The sequence below is a fragment of the Lathamus discolor genome, chromosome 4 (genome assembly GCF_037157495.1).
Source record: "Lathamus discolor isolate bLatDis1 chromosome 4, bLatDis1.hap1, whole genome shotgun sequence".
NCBI lineage: Eukaryota > Metazoa > Chordata > Aves > Psittaciformes > Psittacidae > Lathamus > Lathamus discolor.
The window spans coordinates 49,302,336-49,319,386 of NC_088887.1; the positions used below are offsets into that span (position 1 = coordinate 49,302,336).

Here is a 17,051-nt window from a genome sequence, read left to right on the forward strand (position 1 = left end):
TATAGTCAGAGCCTGACAGATAAGAGGGGTTGTTTTGCACAGTGTACAGTGTCCAGGGAGGCATGCAGCGAAGTTGCCTGCAAACATCTTGCTTGGAAGTGGTGCTGATCAGTGCACGCTCCTATCTCTGTGGGTTTTATTTGCAGATCCCCTGCAGGCAGAGTTTGCTTAACTAGTTGAACTGGCTCTTTCTGTCTTGTTTTTTTGGCAAACTAAGAATTTCCTTCCTGATAAAAACGAACGGCGGGCGCCCCGATTGGGTGCTGTGTTGGAGAGGATGTGACATCAGGCACATCTCTCGCTTCGCCGGATCACTGGCTGCCTACCAGGGCAGCCAGGGATCTGCTTCGTTAAATCCCAACCCAGGTACTCGAGTTTCTGCACAAAGTGCTGCCGGCACCACGTACTGGTCTGTTGCAAGATCTGTTTGTCTCCTGCACGCAGAGTCTGCTTAATAGATCACTCCCACCACTGGCAGCTTGCCTGGGATGATGGAATTTGAACTCTTGAGACCAACCACGAAGTGAAAAAACAGAAATTGGACACACGGGGCTGAGATGGATGACGAGGTAGCAAATCAAAAAGGCAGCAAACTGCAAGGAGCCAGAGGCCAGGCATCTGCAATGTCTCTGTCAAACCCACTGATGAGGGGTAAGTAATGCTCCTGCCTTGCCACCAGACTTCACCTCTGCCAGTGGCAGCAAAGGGTTGGGTCAGGCTACAGTGGTATGCTGCTCCTGATGTTCTGCTTCCAGGGCAGGTCCAAAGTCAGTCCTACTATATGTCCCCATGCCTTTTTACTTCAGATGGGATTTTAATAAGATATTCCTATTTGATACTGTATTTTTGGTGGATTTTAGTGTAGAAAAAAAGTGTCTGATTCTGTACTGCAGTTTGTACAAGTGGAAACAAATGCAACACTCAAACCACAGCACACTGAAAAAGAAGCTGCAATGTGGCAGCTCAGCATTGGCTCAGTTCCCCTTGTTGTTTTTTTTTTTTTTCTCTCTTTTCATTCCCTTCCTCCTTCCTTTCCTTTCTCCTTTCTCGTTTTATCTTTTTTTCTCTTTTTTTTCTTTTATCCTTTTTTTTTTCCACTTTTTCCTTTGACTTTCCTTTTTTTGTCTTTGTTGTTTTTCTTCTTGTTTAGTTTGGGGGGTTTATATATGTTTTTTTCAATGTTTCTACTGTCTTTTCCTTTCCCTTTATCCTTTATTATTTGTCCTTTTCCTTTTATTTTTTTCTTTCAAATGAGCAGACCCAAGTATTTTTCCTTAGGCTGAACCACTAGCCCTAACAGGTTCTTCTGCAATGGCCAGGGCGTTGTGGTCAGTTGTGACCAATGCGGTTGTGGTCACCAGTGAAGAGTTATTTAGACGAATGGCCTCACTTTGATCATTGCTCTGTTGTCTGGCCCAGAGCCATTGAAAATATGACATGGTGACAAAAGACAAGTAATTTAAATTCACATAACAGTTTAGCTGGATGTGTTCCCTGTAGTTCTGTTATCTGAGAAGCTGTTCCTTCAGCTCATGGTGAGTGCAGAGGGAATGAGGTAATTAAGATAATATGACTTTACACTCGCTCCTTTCTTGGGCTGTTCAGGATGCTTCCATTCATACCTCATAGAAAATTAAGACCCTAAACCCACAATGCAAAGATGATCAGATATCTGCTGTGTAGTCTGCCTTTCCTCATGCGTGTCACCCCCTGAGGCTGGGGTGGGAACGAGGTTATTAACAATATGAATCAAACCATGTCCATACTGGAGATGAGCTCCAGCAAAATGGAGGCTGGAAGAAAGGGAGCCCACATGAAGCACTGTTCCACATAGATCGTCTGGTCCTTGGAAAATCATAGTTCATTCCTTTCCTCTTGTGCCTGCCTGTTCCTTACGAGAGTCAATAAGCTCTGCTAGCAACTCACAGCAGGAATGTATTTATTTGGCTCAGGCTACATACATCATAAACTTTAGAGAAAGCTTTAGAATAGGAAGAATACAATTGGTAATACTGTCATATATAATGCCACAGGCATGTGTATATGCAAATATGTATGCAAGAGCATACCTCTGCCAAAATGATTTCAAAGCCCCTTGCAAGCTCCACTGTGCACGACTGCTATGGAAGGAAACTAGCCTGGGGACAGGCATGGAGTGTCAACATCCTCCACCTGATCAGAGGCTGGAAAAAGGTACTTTCAACCATGACCACAAAAATGAGTGTTCTGTTGTCCACACATGTTTGGCCATGCATGTTTGTGAGGCTCCCTCTGTGTACAGAGCCCTGCCAGCGTTCACATGTCCAAGTGATGGCAGTTCAATTAAACAAGAGGTTTAATGGGCTTGCTGGAATTTTCAGTAGCAAAAGGGGAGCTAAGGTGACCCAATGGCACTGCAACAGTGGGTTTTGCATGTCTAGATGCTGAACCTATCGAGGCCTGATTCAACTTGCCTGTGGACTAAGGTGTGGGTAAATTTAAAATTGGGATAAATGTTCTCATTCCTCTGTGAAAGAACAGTTGTACATGTTTTTGGCAATGAGAAATCCTTGTTCCTGTGGTGATACACAGCTGTGCCAACCACATACACTGGCCTTTCTACTCCTTAGGCAGCTCTGGTGGGCAAAGTTTTTTGAGGACTCTCCAAAAAGTCACTATTCCAAGATTAAAAGTCCATGGCATTTTCTTAGGCTTTAATCAAAAACCTGTGTATGGTATAAATATAGATAATTTGTATTGCTGACAGCTTGCCTCCTGTGCTATGCAGAAGAAGGGAGTGAGACCCCACCATCTACTTCATCCTTCCTCCTCCTCCAGCCAAGGAACATCAGTTCCAGCCCGGAGCAGGAAGAAAATAGAAACTTTGTGGTTTGCCGGAGGGTGATGCCTTGGGTGCAGGAACTGAGGAAGTTTTCCTTCCTCTGCATGGAGGTTGCCTCCCCAGTGTTGTTTCAGGGTGGAGTGCTTGCTGCAAATGAAGTTAGGGCAGGAGAGATGGCAGCTTGGGGCCATGCTGTTCAGGGCAGCAGATTTGGAAGTATGCCATGGCAATTAGTCATCAGAGAGGCCTTTCAACCCCCTCTTCCCAACGTATCCAAGGCTGGTGTGAAGCTACCATAGCCCTCCACTTCCATTTAGGATGAAAGTTCCTTTCAGTCCACAGTTCCCAGCTGGATTACTGCATGTTGGTACATGGCTCTTTTTATTTTCCACTGACATTTATTTTTGATGCATATGTGGTCAGTCTTTAATATCGTTGTTAAGACTTGGCAAAATCGCAAGCTTGTGGCCAGTCCATAGATGACTCTGGTCTGTCTCTTTTTAGAGTTTCAGTAGAAACCTGTCTTATCTCAATCAAGCACTGAATAGAAAAATTCTGCACATGGATGTGATGGCATGACTGTGCATCACAAGACTGCTGACACAATGGTATAACAACTTAGTAGATTGCATAAAACCCCACCTGTATTTGTGTGGCCAAAAAAAGATCAAGCTGCAGCTCAGAAAACTTGTTCTTCAATCTAGATTTTTAGAATTACTATAAACATGCTTCTCTTACAACTGATGCAGATTGAGCAATGGCATTAGTTTCTAAATGGGAAAGTCAAAAGCCTAGTTTAGTCCATCAATGAGCCATTGTTCAGAGATGGTAAGATTCAATGTGTACATGTTTGCCAAAGTGTGCTACATCAAGTATCTCAAAAATGGTGTATTATAGTAGCAGAAATCATTTTTTTTTACCTATATGAACAACTCTTGACAGGTATATTGCACAGTCATAAACAGGTCTTGCAAGAATAACTATAAATCTATAGCGGACCTTTTGCGGCCACTATGCTGGCAGAAAAATATCCCTCTACCTAACATAATTATGCAGGCAAAGATGTTCTGTGTGTGATAAAAACCACATTTCAGACACCACCATCCTCAGGTTGCAATTTACATAGTGCAATATTTTCCAACCACAAAACCATTGTAAGTCTCACTATACTAGATCTTATCTTGTTTAAAGTTCATGTCCTTTACTGAGTATACTTGAAGATGAGAGAGCAGTAACGCAACAGGCTGGGACATGGCTGACACAGTTGGTTATCACCCTGCTCCAGCACACTCTATCTCTCCGGGTTACAGTGTCTGAACACACTTACGGTGAGAATTTTTTAAAAGTAACTCTTTCAGCTTAAGGCCATTCCCCTTTGTCCTGTCACTACATGCCCTTGTAAAAAGTCCCTTTCCAGATTCCACTAAAGTTCACCTTCTATTAATATTTCTATGGTTTATACATGCTATACCTCACTTTGTGGTTTCAACAATACAGAAAGTTCAGCTGTTACTTAAAATACATCACTTCAGAGGCTAGCACCAAACACAGAAAACTGCAAGGCAAAATCTACAGCTTGTATTTTGGTACCTTCCTTGTCAGGTATTGTTGACTCCAACCCAGCTCTGAGCAGAGGTAAATGACTGAGCAGCCATAACATCTTCAAAATGTGGTCCTTTTGTGCTAATTGATAAAGCGTAATGAGCTTGTGAATGCAAAGGCACTGGAAATAGTTCAAAGTGAAGGACAAGCTCAGAGCAATGTAATTTTCTGCAAATCCCTCTCTTGTCTTCTGAAGGGGAGTGCAGCTGCTCAACACCAGCACAGGATGAGTTAAAAACACACCCAGAGAGAAGCTATCCTCTTGTCTCACTCTCTCCCAATAGCTGCTCCAAGGAAAACTTTGCAGTTCAAGTAATTAAATAGAAGAAGAGAGGTTTGCTGGTGTCGTGCAGTTGAAGTAAAGTATGCTGATGTGACAGTCCATGGAGTTGTTAGCCTTTTTCCTTTCTTTGTTTTTATGCAGACTTTGTTTCAGACTGGTCTCCTTTACACGACGCTTCTATCCATGGACGCCTGTTTACTCTGATGAAACTCATCAAACAGGTACCCTTTCACAGGGTTGATTTTTCTACAAGCAGTTCTTTGCCTAGTGCAAACTCTGTATGTTAAGGTGATGGTGTATTGATATACCCTGGGTCATACTTTAATTCTGGCGCAGGTGATGCGACCCTGGTTGTTGGGGTCTCTGGGCAGCTGAAGAATTCCTTCTGCAACTCCTGCACCTTCAAGCAGTGTTTGATGCCCTGGCTGAGGAGCAGCTCCAGACCTAGGCAAGGCTCTGGCTGAGACTTCAATTCATCCTCACACACATATTTCTGAATTCCCTGAGGGTACCAGAGCCCCTGCTCCTGGTACAGAAGGGCAGGGCTAGTGAGAACCAATTCCTGAACCTCACTGCTCCATCTCTTTGAAATTCTTGGATTTAGCCTGTGGAGGAGTTGATGGGAAGGGAAGGATACTGGAGATTCTTCCAGCCTAACCTTCTGGACCATCAAGCATGCTGGAAACGAAAATTCCTGTAGAATCAAACCAATGGTTTCTAATGCAGGGGCTGGCTTTCCTTCAGCATGCCTTGCTACAAGGAGCAGAAAACACCTCAAAAGCGTTTCAGTATTTGATCTAGTCAAATAACCACAGCCTCAGCAGGCAGGAAGTCAGAAGGCATGAGCAGTGATGCAAAAATGTGTCAGTCATGACCTTGCCAAGAACTCTAGTATCAATTTTTCATCTTGTTTTGTTATTTCAGGTTTTGTTATCCATGGTGTGGTAGAAATAAAATCATTCTGAGTTCCTAAAAGGATGTCTGTGTTGTCCCATTGGACAGTCCACTGCCTACAGCTTTTTGCACTGTTTAGCAGTGCGTGGAAGGCTCATAGCCTCTTTCTCTACTTACTGAGATGAGTAGCTCCAGGCAGTTGAGAAAGGTCTGCTTACATAAAGCTTTAAGGCTAAAAAGTTGGGATTTTTTGTTTTTCTGTAGGAGAGTTTTGGTAGTTGGTTGCAATGATATTTTCCATTATTTCATCAGGGAAGTGATGTGAACCTTGTTACAGCAGCTCAGGTGTCTCCACTGCATGAAGCCTGCCTAGGGGGTCATGCTGCTTGTGCCAGTGTCCTATTAAAACATGGTGCTCAGGTGAGTACATGATAGACAGAACATTATCTCTAGTGTTAATATCTTTTATGATCACATTTTAATGCTAGGTGATGTACTATTTCATGTGAGCATATCACTGTGATTTACACTTTGTAATTAGCTCTGCTTAAGTTGCATGTTATACAATGCCATTTTTAATAAAGTAATCCAGAAAGCACAGACATAAAGAAGTTACTGCTGTTCTTTAGATGAAGTTGCAGTGTTCTCATCATTTACTGAAACAATAAGGTGAATTTCTTCTTGCAAAGGTTTTATAATCCTGCAACAGTTAAGGATTCACAAACTAATTTCATTGGTGTTGATATGAAGAGTCTCAAGTAGAAGTGTAGGACTGTTAGGATCAACATGATAAAATGGGAAGAAAATTGAAAAAACATGCAAGTAAAACAGTGAAATAGGTGTGTCTTATGGCCTCTACTTTTCAAGCTGATGTTGGAATTATAGTGAATAAGAAAACTCATTGTATATTTATTACTTTTCAGTTTAAAATTAAAAAACTAAATAAAATGAGGGTTGCACATTTTCAACTAAAAATGCACTCTTTCAGCAGAGGGCTACAGGCAGGTGGGTTTCAGCTGAGATTACAGAAATGGGCATGCATTTAACTTGTAACTTGATAACTCCTGAGAGAGCCCAGAGTGGCACTGGTACAACATTCTTTTGCAGGAGGAGAGACCTGGGGGCAAGTTTTCAAAAGATTTTCTTTATTATCTTTTTAATAAAAGGTTGTAATCTTCCTAACCAGCAGGCACTTTTTTTTTCCCCAAGAAATGAAATAAAAATTGAAAACCTGATTTTCTATTGAGAAACTGGATAATTTTCATCAGTTTTGAAACACAGAGAAGATGAAAAAAAAACCCAAAAAGCCTGATTGTGCTATTTTCCCTCAGGTGAATGGAGTTACTGTGGACTGGCACACTCCACTGTTCAGCGCTTGTGTCAGCGGCAGTGTGGCTTGCTTGAATTTATTGCTGCAGCATGGAGCCAGCCTACACCCACCCTGTGACTTGGCATCACCCATCCATGAAGCTGCTAAGAGAGGTAGTCTCAAAGGCATCACCACTCCTTTCCATATTGCTAGAAATGTGTTGAAGTGGAAGAGAGAGATAAACATAATTTGTTTGACTTTGGTCATGTGAAATACCTTCCTAGTTGGTCTCTTCACAAGTGATGCAGTTCCTCCCACTCCTGGTGCTTATTGAGAGCAGCTCAGCTCGGCTCCTGGGGCCTCTGAGTTCACGGGTAACACCTGGAAGGGGATCGTAGAATGGTTTGTGTTGGAAGGGACCTTAAATCTCATGCAGTTCCAGCCCCCTGCCACAGGCAGGGACATCTCCCACTAGATCAGGCTGCTCCAAGCCTTGTCCAGCCTGGCCTTGAACACTGCCAGGGATGGGGCAGACACAGCTTCTCTGGGCACCCTGTGCCAGTGCCTCACCACCCTCACAGGGAAGAATTTCTTCCTCACATCTGATGCATTGTCCAAGTCAGTCACCTATGATGTGGACATCTGAGGGAGTTGTCTGGCTACCTTCAAAAGCACAGTGTGATTCATCTCATCTTTGGTAGACATCTGACATGAGTTGGATCAAATGTGAGGGATTTAGCCAGTTTTTGATAACAGTGGCTTTACAGCTCCTGTTTTCCAGGCTGGAAACACTGGAGTGGACGAAAGTGTTAAACTACTATCTCTTGACAAAACAAAACATTGTATCATTGCCAAATTACACCACTGCAATAGGGAATTTGACTTTTCCTTTATCCCTTTTAAGGTCACGTGCAATGTGTTGAACTCCTTGCATCTCATGGGGTAAATATAGACCACAACATCAAACACCTGGGTACTCCACTTTATGTAGCTTGTGAGAATCAGCAAGTGAACTGTGCCAAGAAGCTGCTTGAGTCAGGTAAAGAGAAAAATAGAGGATCGTGTACTTTTGTTTCCTGCAACAACTATCTTCAGGTTTTCTACGCATTGAAGATTTAGAGAAGTTCCTGCTCTGAGACCTGAAGATGTTTAGCTCTTAATGGCAGCCCTGAGTTAAATGGGGTAGCAGGGTAACCAGAGTCTTCTTGACACCAGAACTCAGATTTACAGTTCCCAACAAATGTTGGGTGATCCTGGATTTCACATGGCCACTGGTGGTTGGAACAAACACCATCCTTTCCAGTGTCTGTGTGTGTGATGCCACAGTTATTTGACATGGACAGGAAAAAAATCTCTTTTTTTCTTTTCCTCCCTGTTTACCCAACACAACTGACTCAATCATTTTTGCATAAGATTTTGGAAAATATTTTGCCTACCTTTTAGGTAGGTAGATCATTATTTAGCACAGTGATATTTTAGGTTTTTGGAAGAAGTAAAACACAAATTAATCTAAATGTTAAATGTTTGGCTATTATTTTCTGGTTTGTGCCATTTTGGGGTTGAGGTTTTTTGTGGGATTTTTTTTTTTTTGTTTGTGGTTTTTTTTTTTGGTGGTTTTTTTTTTTTTTGTTGCTGTTTGTGGTTTGGTTGTTTTTTCTGCAGTCTCCTATAGAAGGGTGCGTACTATAAAAACATTGCGAATAGCTCAGAATTGCTTCTGCAGCTCACCCTTCTTAGGGTGTTTTAGGAGCCATTAGCCAGGGATAACAGATGGGGGAGCACTCATCAGAGGTGCTTGCTTATTTCCTCCTCTACCTGCCTACTATGCCTCCAGAACTTTTCCATCCTCACATTTTTTTCCTCAACAGATACTTTGGCATTTGAAAATCCCACCAGCTTAAGCCTCCAGTACAGAGCAGGTTGAAACCCTGCATGTATTTTAATGGAATAGGGCACTGGGATGGGGAGCAAAGGTGGGCTGTAGGTGGAGCTGTATCTTTGTCCTGCTTCAAGATATTCATGAGCTGAACTGTGAATGAAGGACTTCCTGCACAGTTCCTCCAGGATCATATTCTTAGTCACAACCCCACTCTTCCTCAACCAGTGTGAGCTGTTCGTGTGCAAACTGTAGTACCAAGCCCCAGTGTAAGGAAATCCACTTCTGGTGAATGCTAGAGCATTTATGGATTATTCAAAGAAATAGCAGCTAGTGTGGGAAATGGAAAATGGCTACTGTATAGCCATTATTCTTTGTCATTGTTCTTTGTCATGTCTTGGTGTTCAGGAGCAAATGTGAACAGTGGCAAGGGCCTGGACTCCCCTCTGCATGTGGCTGCCAGGAATTGCAGTGTGGAGCTGGTGACACTGCTGATTGACTTCGGAGCAGACATTTGGGTGAAGAATGATGAAAGCAAGAGGCCGATGGAGCTGGTACCATCCAGCAGTCCTGTGGGGCGACTGTTCCTGCAGAAAGAAGGTGCACCTTAGCACTCGTTTTATTCTTTCAGTCAGGATTTGTTAGGGAAAAACCAGACAAACTGCTGCAAAAGGCTATACTATTCCATGCTACTTGCACTATAAAACTGAGAATAGCTAAGCTTATCTCCATTCACTAACATATGGACACTGTGTTTTCTAGTGTCAGAGTATAGTGGAGCACTAACAGTGATAACAACAATAACTCACCTTTTGACCTCTGATTTGTGAATTTACTGCATTGGAGAGCAATCATATGGAGCTTGTAATATTATGCAAAATACAGTTTAGGGTGAAAAAACAAACAAAATACTCCTTAGATATTAATGGTAGCCTTTTCTGACTACCTAAAGCACTGAAGTTATCCGGAACCTCTCAGTTCCCTTGTGTCTGAGACAGGAGTAGACCCAGGAGTGTTATCTGGAGTGTGCTGACAAACAAGCAGCAAATCTTCTCTGATGGGAGTTGAGACTAGCTAGTGAGTGCTAGGACTCAGATCTTTGGTTATACAGTATGCTGACAATCAGGTGTGTGCCAGACACTTGTCTCAGAACAAATGCAAAATTGCAAACAGAAAACATTCAATGCATAGAATCATAGAATCACAGAATGGTTTGAGTTGGAAGGGACCTTAAAGATCATCCAGTTCCAACCCGCCTGTCGTGGGCAGGGACACCTCACACTAGACCAGGCTGCACAAAGCCCTGTCCAGTCTGGTCTGGAACACTGCCAGGGATGGGGCAGCCACAACTGTGATATCCATACTGAGATATCAGCATGTAATATTGAGGAAAGAAAAAAGTACATTGAAAAACTAATCTTCTAGTTCTTTGCCCTTTACTTTGTTTGGTCATGTTCCTATGTAGTTGCAAAAATATCTTTACAATGAAAAAATGTGTTTTTTTGTGAGGATTAAGGAAAATACACAGAAATTACATAATGAATATATATTTATATATGTACATATATTTATACACTAGTCTGTTTTTAAAGGTCAACATTATGTGCTGAATAATCCAACAGTATCAAACTGTAAGCTTAATGTTTAAGAGGAGCTTATTTTGTACCTGTAAAAGAAATAGTGCCAGGTAATTTTATGTTACAGATTATGAATATTTTAATGAATTACAGAGAGAAATTTTATTTACTATTCTTGAGAAAAAATAGAGTAAGGTCTCTAGTGTTTACTCATCGTTGTGTTCTCATTCAGTCAGCAAGCTATACGCACTACTGAATAATCGGTATTTTCATTATTTTAAACAAGCTGCTGATGGTGTGGTCCATGACTCTGTTATGCCAGTTAGATGTTGTCATAAAAAGTTTACACCAAGGTAAAACTGGAATAACAAAGTGATGAGTCAGGCCCTGTTTGAAATAATGACCGGAACATAAGAGCATAAAAATGACTATGCTGTGCATGTTATGTGTGAGCAACTGGTATTTGGTTTCACAGTCTAATCTGTGGTGCACAGTGGTGTTCTTTTCAGCTCAAATCCCTGCTGCAATAGACTCCCAGCTCCTGTGGCACCACATGTGTCCTGTTTATTCGAGATAGAATAATATTTCAGGCACACCCTATGGAGCAGGCCTGAGAACTGCTGCTCAGGCTGAGCTGACAGCTAGCGCACTAAGGAACTTTTCTAAGTGAAATTCAGCAATTGACATCAGAAACTATAAATGTCTGAAAGACATTTTTCTGCTGAGTAGTGTTTTTCTGGTGTTCTCCAGCATGCCCTTCTGTGAGTAGGGTCGTGCTTGATGGACAGCTGATGTCCAACTTCTTTTGCTGGCTGAACTGTCAGTTGCAACCCATGACAGTGCTGTAACGTTACTCCTCTGGTTTCACACAGAGGTTTGGAGATGTGCTGGGGGGATCAGAGTCACCCTGCCAGCCCCACAGCCCCTCAGCACTGGCATGAATGAGCTGCTGCTCTCCTGCCCCTGTCCCACACATTGCTCCTCTCCCTCCCGCCGCAGTTTCTGGGGGCAGCATCTGCAGCATGTTTTCCCCCCAGAGATGAGTTGGTGAGTGTGCTCACCTAGTCACCCTAGGACTAGCCCAGAACAGGTGTAGTACATGTGGTGGTCTCCCTTCCCGTTACTTCATCATCCTGCCAGACCACCACATACCCTGAATACATTGCAGAGAAAGTCCTACTTGTGGGCTGGAGAACTAGCTGATGATCCCAAAATTCACTGTGTTTTTAAGGAGTATGCTTGTGCTTGCTAAATATTTTCCAGTGTTTTGGTAAGTCTTTAGGTTTGAAGTAATTTTATTTTTTTAATTGAAGCTTTTAAAAATGAGATGTTTACAGGCAGGGCATTTATCTGTGGGATCAGAATGGCCAAAGACACACACAGCGTGACACTACAATAGCCAATTTAACTTGTCATATATTAGCTTGCCTTGTTTTGTACCCAGCCTTTGGGTAACTAACTCAACTCATTTGCTGACTTCTAGCAGAAGGGTGCAGCTCTTTGCACAGCCCTTCCAGTACAGCAGTTTTCAGCCTTGTAGATCTGCTGGAAATGTGGTAACCTGCATGAGGGAAGTCTCAAAGGGTGATTAAAGCTGTCACCTCACTACATTTTTGCTGCAGCCCCTGTTCTTTCCCAGTGCATTGCATTCCTCCACTAGCACTAACACTTCAGCTGCCTGGTCACTGATATCTTAGCTGCCCAGCAGGCAGGCACATTATGTGGTACCTAAATTGTCCTCTCCTAGCTCACCTACCTCCCTTTTAGTTCCTACAGTGCCTTATCTCCTCCCCACTCCCAGCACCCCACCCTTGTCCACTCTTGCTGCTGCTGCCTCCTTGCACCCTTCTTATCTGCCCTCCCATAGCCCCTCTGTGACTGTCAGTCTCAAGCAAGAAGTGGGCTGCAAACTTGGGACTCACTGGGGACGTGAGAGGGAAAGGACTTTGAAGGAAACATTGATCATCTCTTCTTAGATAACACAAACTGTTTCCCACTTATGCAGCTTAAAAGAGAAAGACTGACACTGCTAATGCTAATTGTGACTGTGTAATGATAGAGAGTGACTAACTAGGCTTGAAGTGCACTTTGGTGGGTGCAAGTCTGGTCTTTCACTGCTGAGCATTCTGAGGCCCATGCACCCCTGGCATGAGGTAGGTTGCAGGAGGTGGGGGGAGCAGTGATGAACAGCTGATGTTTCAGGTTAACAATTTTGGAGTGATAAAGCCACATGTGTGAGTATTTTCCTGTCTCTTTCTCCAGGGCCGTTGTCCTTGATGCAATTGTGCCGCCTGTGCATCAGGAGGTGCTTTGGACACAAGCAACATCAAAAAATAACTGGACTTGTCCTCCCAGAAGAGCTGAAACATTTCCTTCTCCACGTATAAGCCTTACATGTTTGAGTTGGTGCCTTTAATAACACAGCAAGGTTTGTTGAGGGAAGACTCTTTTCTGATCAGTAGTATTGCCAATGCCTGCAATGTTATTTGCTGGTCTGTAGTAAAGCCATGAAAGGCCCAAGAAGCATGGGAATGACCAATTTGATCAGAACATGCTGCCACCACCCCTAGCAAATCTGTCATTTTGGAAAGGAAGAATTCTCCATGACTGCATGGTGAAGCTTGGAAATGTGACTTGAGAGCCCCCTAGAAAGCATAGAAAATGAGCATAGCATTTTAAAATAGATCTCTTGATTCTCTGACACAGGTTCAGAGGGCTAGTGGTTGACAGCCCTTTACGAAGAAAACACATAGCCCAGTGCAGCACTAATGTATATATTGAAGATACTGAGGATAGCACTCATGTGCCTGCCACCTGTGAGGGCAGGCACACATACCCACACCACTGTATGGGTAAGGAAAGGGTACCCAACTGAATCTACTTGCAAAGCAAATGGGGCCCTCTGGCAGATGTTATTTATTTTCTAAGTACATTACACTGGGGATGGAGGAGCACCAACCAACAATCATCTGCAGTTAGGCGAGCATCTGAAACACACATTTCTGCCGTGACAGCAAGTAGGTCGCTGCTGATGGCAGCTCCCTACAGTGCAGTCATAGTGAGGGAAAAGTTTTTAATAATCCATTAAAATCACTTATTCCTGATGCTTTGAGACATAAGGGAGACACACTTCACAACTACCTATTTTCTCCTTGTAGCATATTATTTTTCAAGGGCACAAGCTATCCGTTGCAGGCATTATGTGCTCCCCCTTTCTGCCCTGAAAATTAGTGATATTTCCTAAGCATTTATCAGCATGTGTCAGAAAAACAACAGCTTCTATCCCCTTACCCACCCAAGAAGATAGATAATTTTTCTCTTGGAGAGAAGCTACTTCATTCATAGCAATTTTCATGGCAGTGGTAATAATAACACCTCTGATGTATGGCCATAAAGCAATTAAAATACTGAATTAAAGTCCATTAAATAGATAATGGATAATTTCTGCCCCCCAAGTGGTTGCTGAGCTGCTGGCTCAGTGTGTGTCTCTCAAACAAACATGACATGTGGTTCTTATTCCACTGAGGTCACAAGAACAAATATTCCCTCCAGCTAAACTTTAACAATAGCGTTTTTCTTTCCCTCCTAGAAACATGTCCTGCTGCCACAAACCAAAGTGCAGTTATGACCACTCTGTGCTCTCCTGGGTGCTCCCCTGGGGGATATCATCTGCCTGATACACACAGAAGCGAAGATGCTGAAGCTTTGACACTCCTGCCCACCTCCCTGTCTCCTCTCCTCTTCTGAACCATGGTGCATCTGCATCACCTGGGGGCAGCAGCACACCCACCGCTTCCCCTGAGGAGGTACTGACACCGGCGCTCCTGTGTTAGAGGGGCAGAACCTGCACTTTGATGATTTCAGAGATACTTTTTTACTTCGCGTTGAAGACTGCTGCAAGAGTGGGCTTGGTGTGTGAAAACTGTGATGAAGTTGTTGATGCCAGCAATGAGATTATATGGATTCCTTATTTCCTAAGTGAAGAGAACAGCAGCCTTCAAACACACAAAGTTATTTTGATGTTTACTAGTGTGCTGCTGTGTGCTGTGCAAGCCTTCCTTTTATATATGAGAAGTTAAAGAGGATGAATCAAAAGCTACCTGGAAGTTCATATTTGATATAAATTGCAATTCAAATCCTCAGCTGGACATATCTGCTGGCTATAGGCATCCAGTATGCTGGTTTGATTTTTCTTTTGTGCTGACCAAATACATCAGGAGTAGTTCTGTTGGTATTGTGGGACACTAAATTGTACCCTAACAGGACAAGATTACAAACACAGTTATGTTCATAACTCCCCTTGCAACAGAGAAACCTAGAAATCCTCACTTACCTGATCCATTCATCACACATAATTTGAGCTATGTAAAAATTCACTGGATGGTTTAAAATGGCCTTCTATATTCCTTCCTTCCTCCTGGGGAAGAAAAATAGACATCTGTCTTCATGAGTTGAATAAAAGCAGGCATTTTGGGTGGGAAAAGTGCATCCTTCTAAAATCAGTATCTTGGATAAGCTGAATCTGCATTGAAAAGGCAAAGAACAGATAATGAATCTAGTGCTTAACTTTTGAAGATTTAAGCATAAAGAATCCTTGCTTTGGCAACACATCTGAAAGATGAAGGTCCAGCTTATTATATTTTAGATGATGAAGAACCATTTTTTTATGTATTAGTTTCATAATTTACCTTTAAACATCTTATTTTATAAATTTAGCCAATGGGTTTATAGGAGTAATGCTAATATCAGGAGAAAATTGCTCTGAGAAGGTAGTGAGAGCATTGCTTCTATACTGCTTTTCTTTTGGAAATTTCATGGTGTGACTGTTTACTTGAATCCCTCTGATCAAGTGTAATTAGGATTAATTCTGCATGCTCAGCTTGTATCATCTCAGTATGTTTGCTTATTTATTTTAATATGAATTGTGATCAACACTGGCAAATTACAGCTTTATGCATCAACACTTATCCAGTTATAAACTGTGAAAGTTGTACAAGATGCAAGCTGAATAAGCTCCTTATAGGTGAGGTTTGGATTTTTCCTATATCTGAAATCATTCCAAATGTAATGCAGGACTTGAAAGATTTTCAAGAATCTATTTTACCAGATTCTTTGTTATTACTTTGTTAGCAGTTTAATGGTAGTCAAGCCACAGTTGTATAGGATATTTGCTAAAAAATAAATGGTTTATACTCTTTATTTTTTGCTTTCATTTTTTAAATTGTAGCATTAATTTTGTGTATTGTCTGATACTATGGAATTTTGGACTGAATTCCCATTGTTTGTAATTCTGCCTACAGGTGGTGAGTGTACAGAATACTTCCTTCAAACAGACCTATAGCAAAGATAAGGCTAATATGCAAATATTGTGCAAATCTTGCCTTTTGCTGATGCTTTAAGGTAGAGTTGGACTCTTCCAACTCTTTTTCTACTCACTTGAGGGTTAGTGAAAAGGAGCTGGAGTTTTCACAAAACCGGAAAGCAAAAGAAAAGATATAAATTAAGGTGTTTACCATCTTTAGCTTGTTTGGGGATCTTTTACTGATTTGCATGAATTTATTTCCACAGTCTCCTCAGCAAGCGATCTGGATGCCCCTGTGTGTGCCTTCACTGGAAGTGAGTGTGTGAAAACCTTTAGGATCAGAAGTTCAAGGGGTGTCTGTCAGTATCCACCTGAAGCTAGAGAAACATGAGAGAACAGTAATTCTCTCTCCATCAGATGCATCTCTGGGAGTTTCTGAACACAGAGACCAGCTGAAACAGAGGGCAATAACCAGCAAGTGGCTTTATAGGATGTTCTGTTGGATACAGAGCTGCTTATGAAAAGCATATAACTGAACAACCAACACCTCAACAAAAGAAGACAGCTGATTTAAACAAGAAATTATCTTTTGATTTATTGAAAGATGTCTGGCGCTACAAATTACTGCAAAATTGTTTTGGCTCTACAGCAGCTGCTAGGTGGGATCAGCCATGCCCCAGGACTCAGTTCTTCATTCTGCAGTCATGTGCAAAGGTCCACAGCTGCCCTGCCCATTTCTCAACATTTGATTTCTTTCTCTTAACCGGAAACCACAGACATCCTAATCCAGTAAACATAACACGCAGCTTTAGAGCATATGCAGAGAGTGTTCTCTTGCCTCTACACTGACATGCATTCATTTCAAGGTGACTAAGAAGGAAATAAATTTTACCTTGCTAGCTTAGCAAAATGGGACAGACCAGATGCAAAATATCTGATTACTGGTGCTAGAAGAGTGAAAAGAGTGTACTTGCATCCCTAGATTAGGGTATACTCATTTCTCCTCAAACTCACGCTCTTGAGAGCCACAGTTCCAATACTTGATGCCCCTGAAGCCACTTTTTCTTGCTTAACATATGCACAGTATGTGTTAAAATGGAGACTGCTTTGCCCTGCAGACCCAGTGTAAACCCTGCTGACTTCGGATTAAAATTCCTGGGAGTTATTTCTCTGCATATTGAGCAATTGACATTCCTTGATACATTTCTCAGCTCACTGCTCCAAGGGATACTCACTTTCATGCACACAGGCAACATTTGATGCCTCAGGGAGTCCGCTTTTCTTTAAAATGGCAGCAGTGAGCTATTACTGGGAAGATGAATGTTTCAAATTCTTATATCTTCATTCAGCATGGTAACCCTTATTCCAGCCCCACCTGAGTACCTGG

General features: G+C 42.2%; 1 protein-coding gene across 1 annotated transcript; it reads left to right on the forward strand.

Annotated features, from left to right (window-relative positions):
• The first annotated feature begins 279 nt into the window (after positions 1–279).
• Positions 280–15,561, forward strand: ASB9 (ankyrin repeat and SOCS box containing 9). The gene is made up of 9 exons (XM_065677409.1): positions 280–366; positions 445–651; positions 4,848–4,927; positions 5,913–6,020; positions 6,932–7,082; positions 7,814–7,948; positions 9,194–9,385; positions 12,625–12,790; positions 13,952–15,561. Exons 2-8 carry the CDS (start codon positions 558–560, stop codon positions 12,747–12,749), a joined length of 885 nt encoding a protein of 294 aa, XP_065533481.1. The 5' UTR covers positions 280–366; positions 445–557; the 3' UTR covers positions 12,750–12,790; positions 13,952–15,561.
• Positions 15,562–17,051: the final 1,490 nt, after the last annotated feature.

Bases quoted from the DNA above. Each gene is read 5' to 3' on its own strand.
- ASB9 (XM_065677409.1), top strand. From the start codon at position 558: ATGGATGACGAGGTAGCAAATCAAAAAGGCAGCAAACTGCAAGGAGCC. The intron at 7,083-7,813 runs GTAGTCTCAAAG...ATCCCTTTTAAG, and splicing joins CCATGAAGCTGCTAAGAGAG to GTCACGTGCAATGTGTTGAA. The intron at 9,386-12,624 runs GTGCACCTTAGC...CTCTTTCTCCAG, and splicing joins ACTGTTCCTGCAGAAAGAAG to GGCCGTTGTCCTTGATGCAA.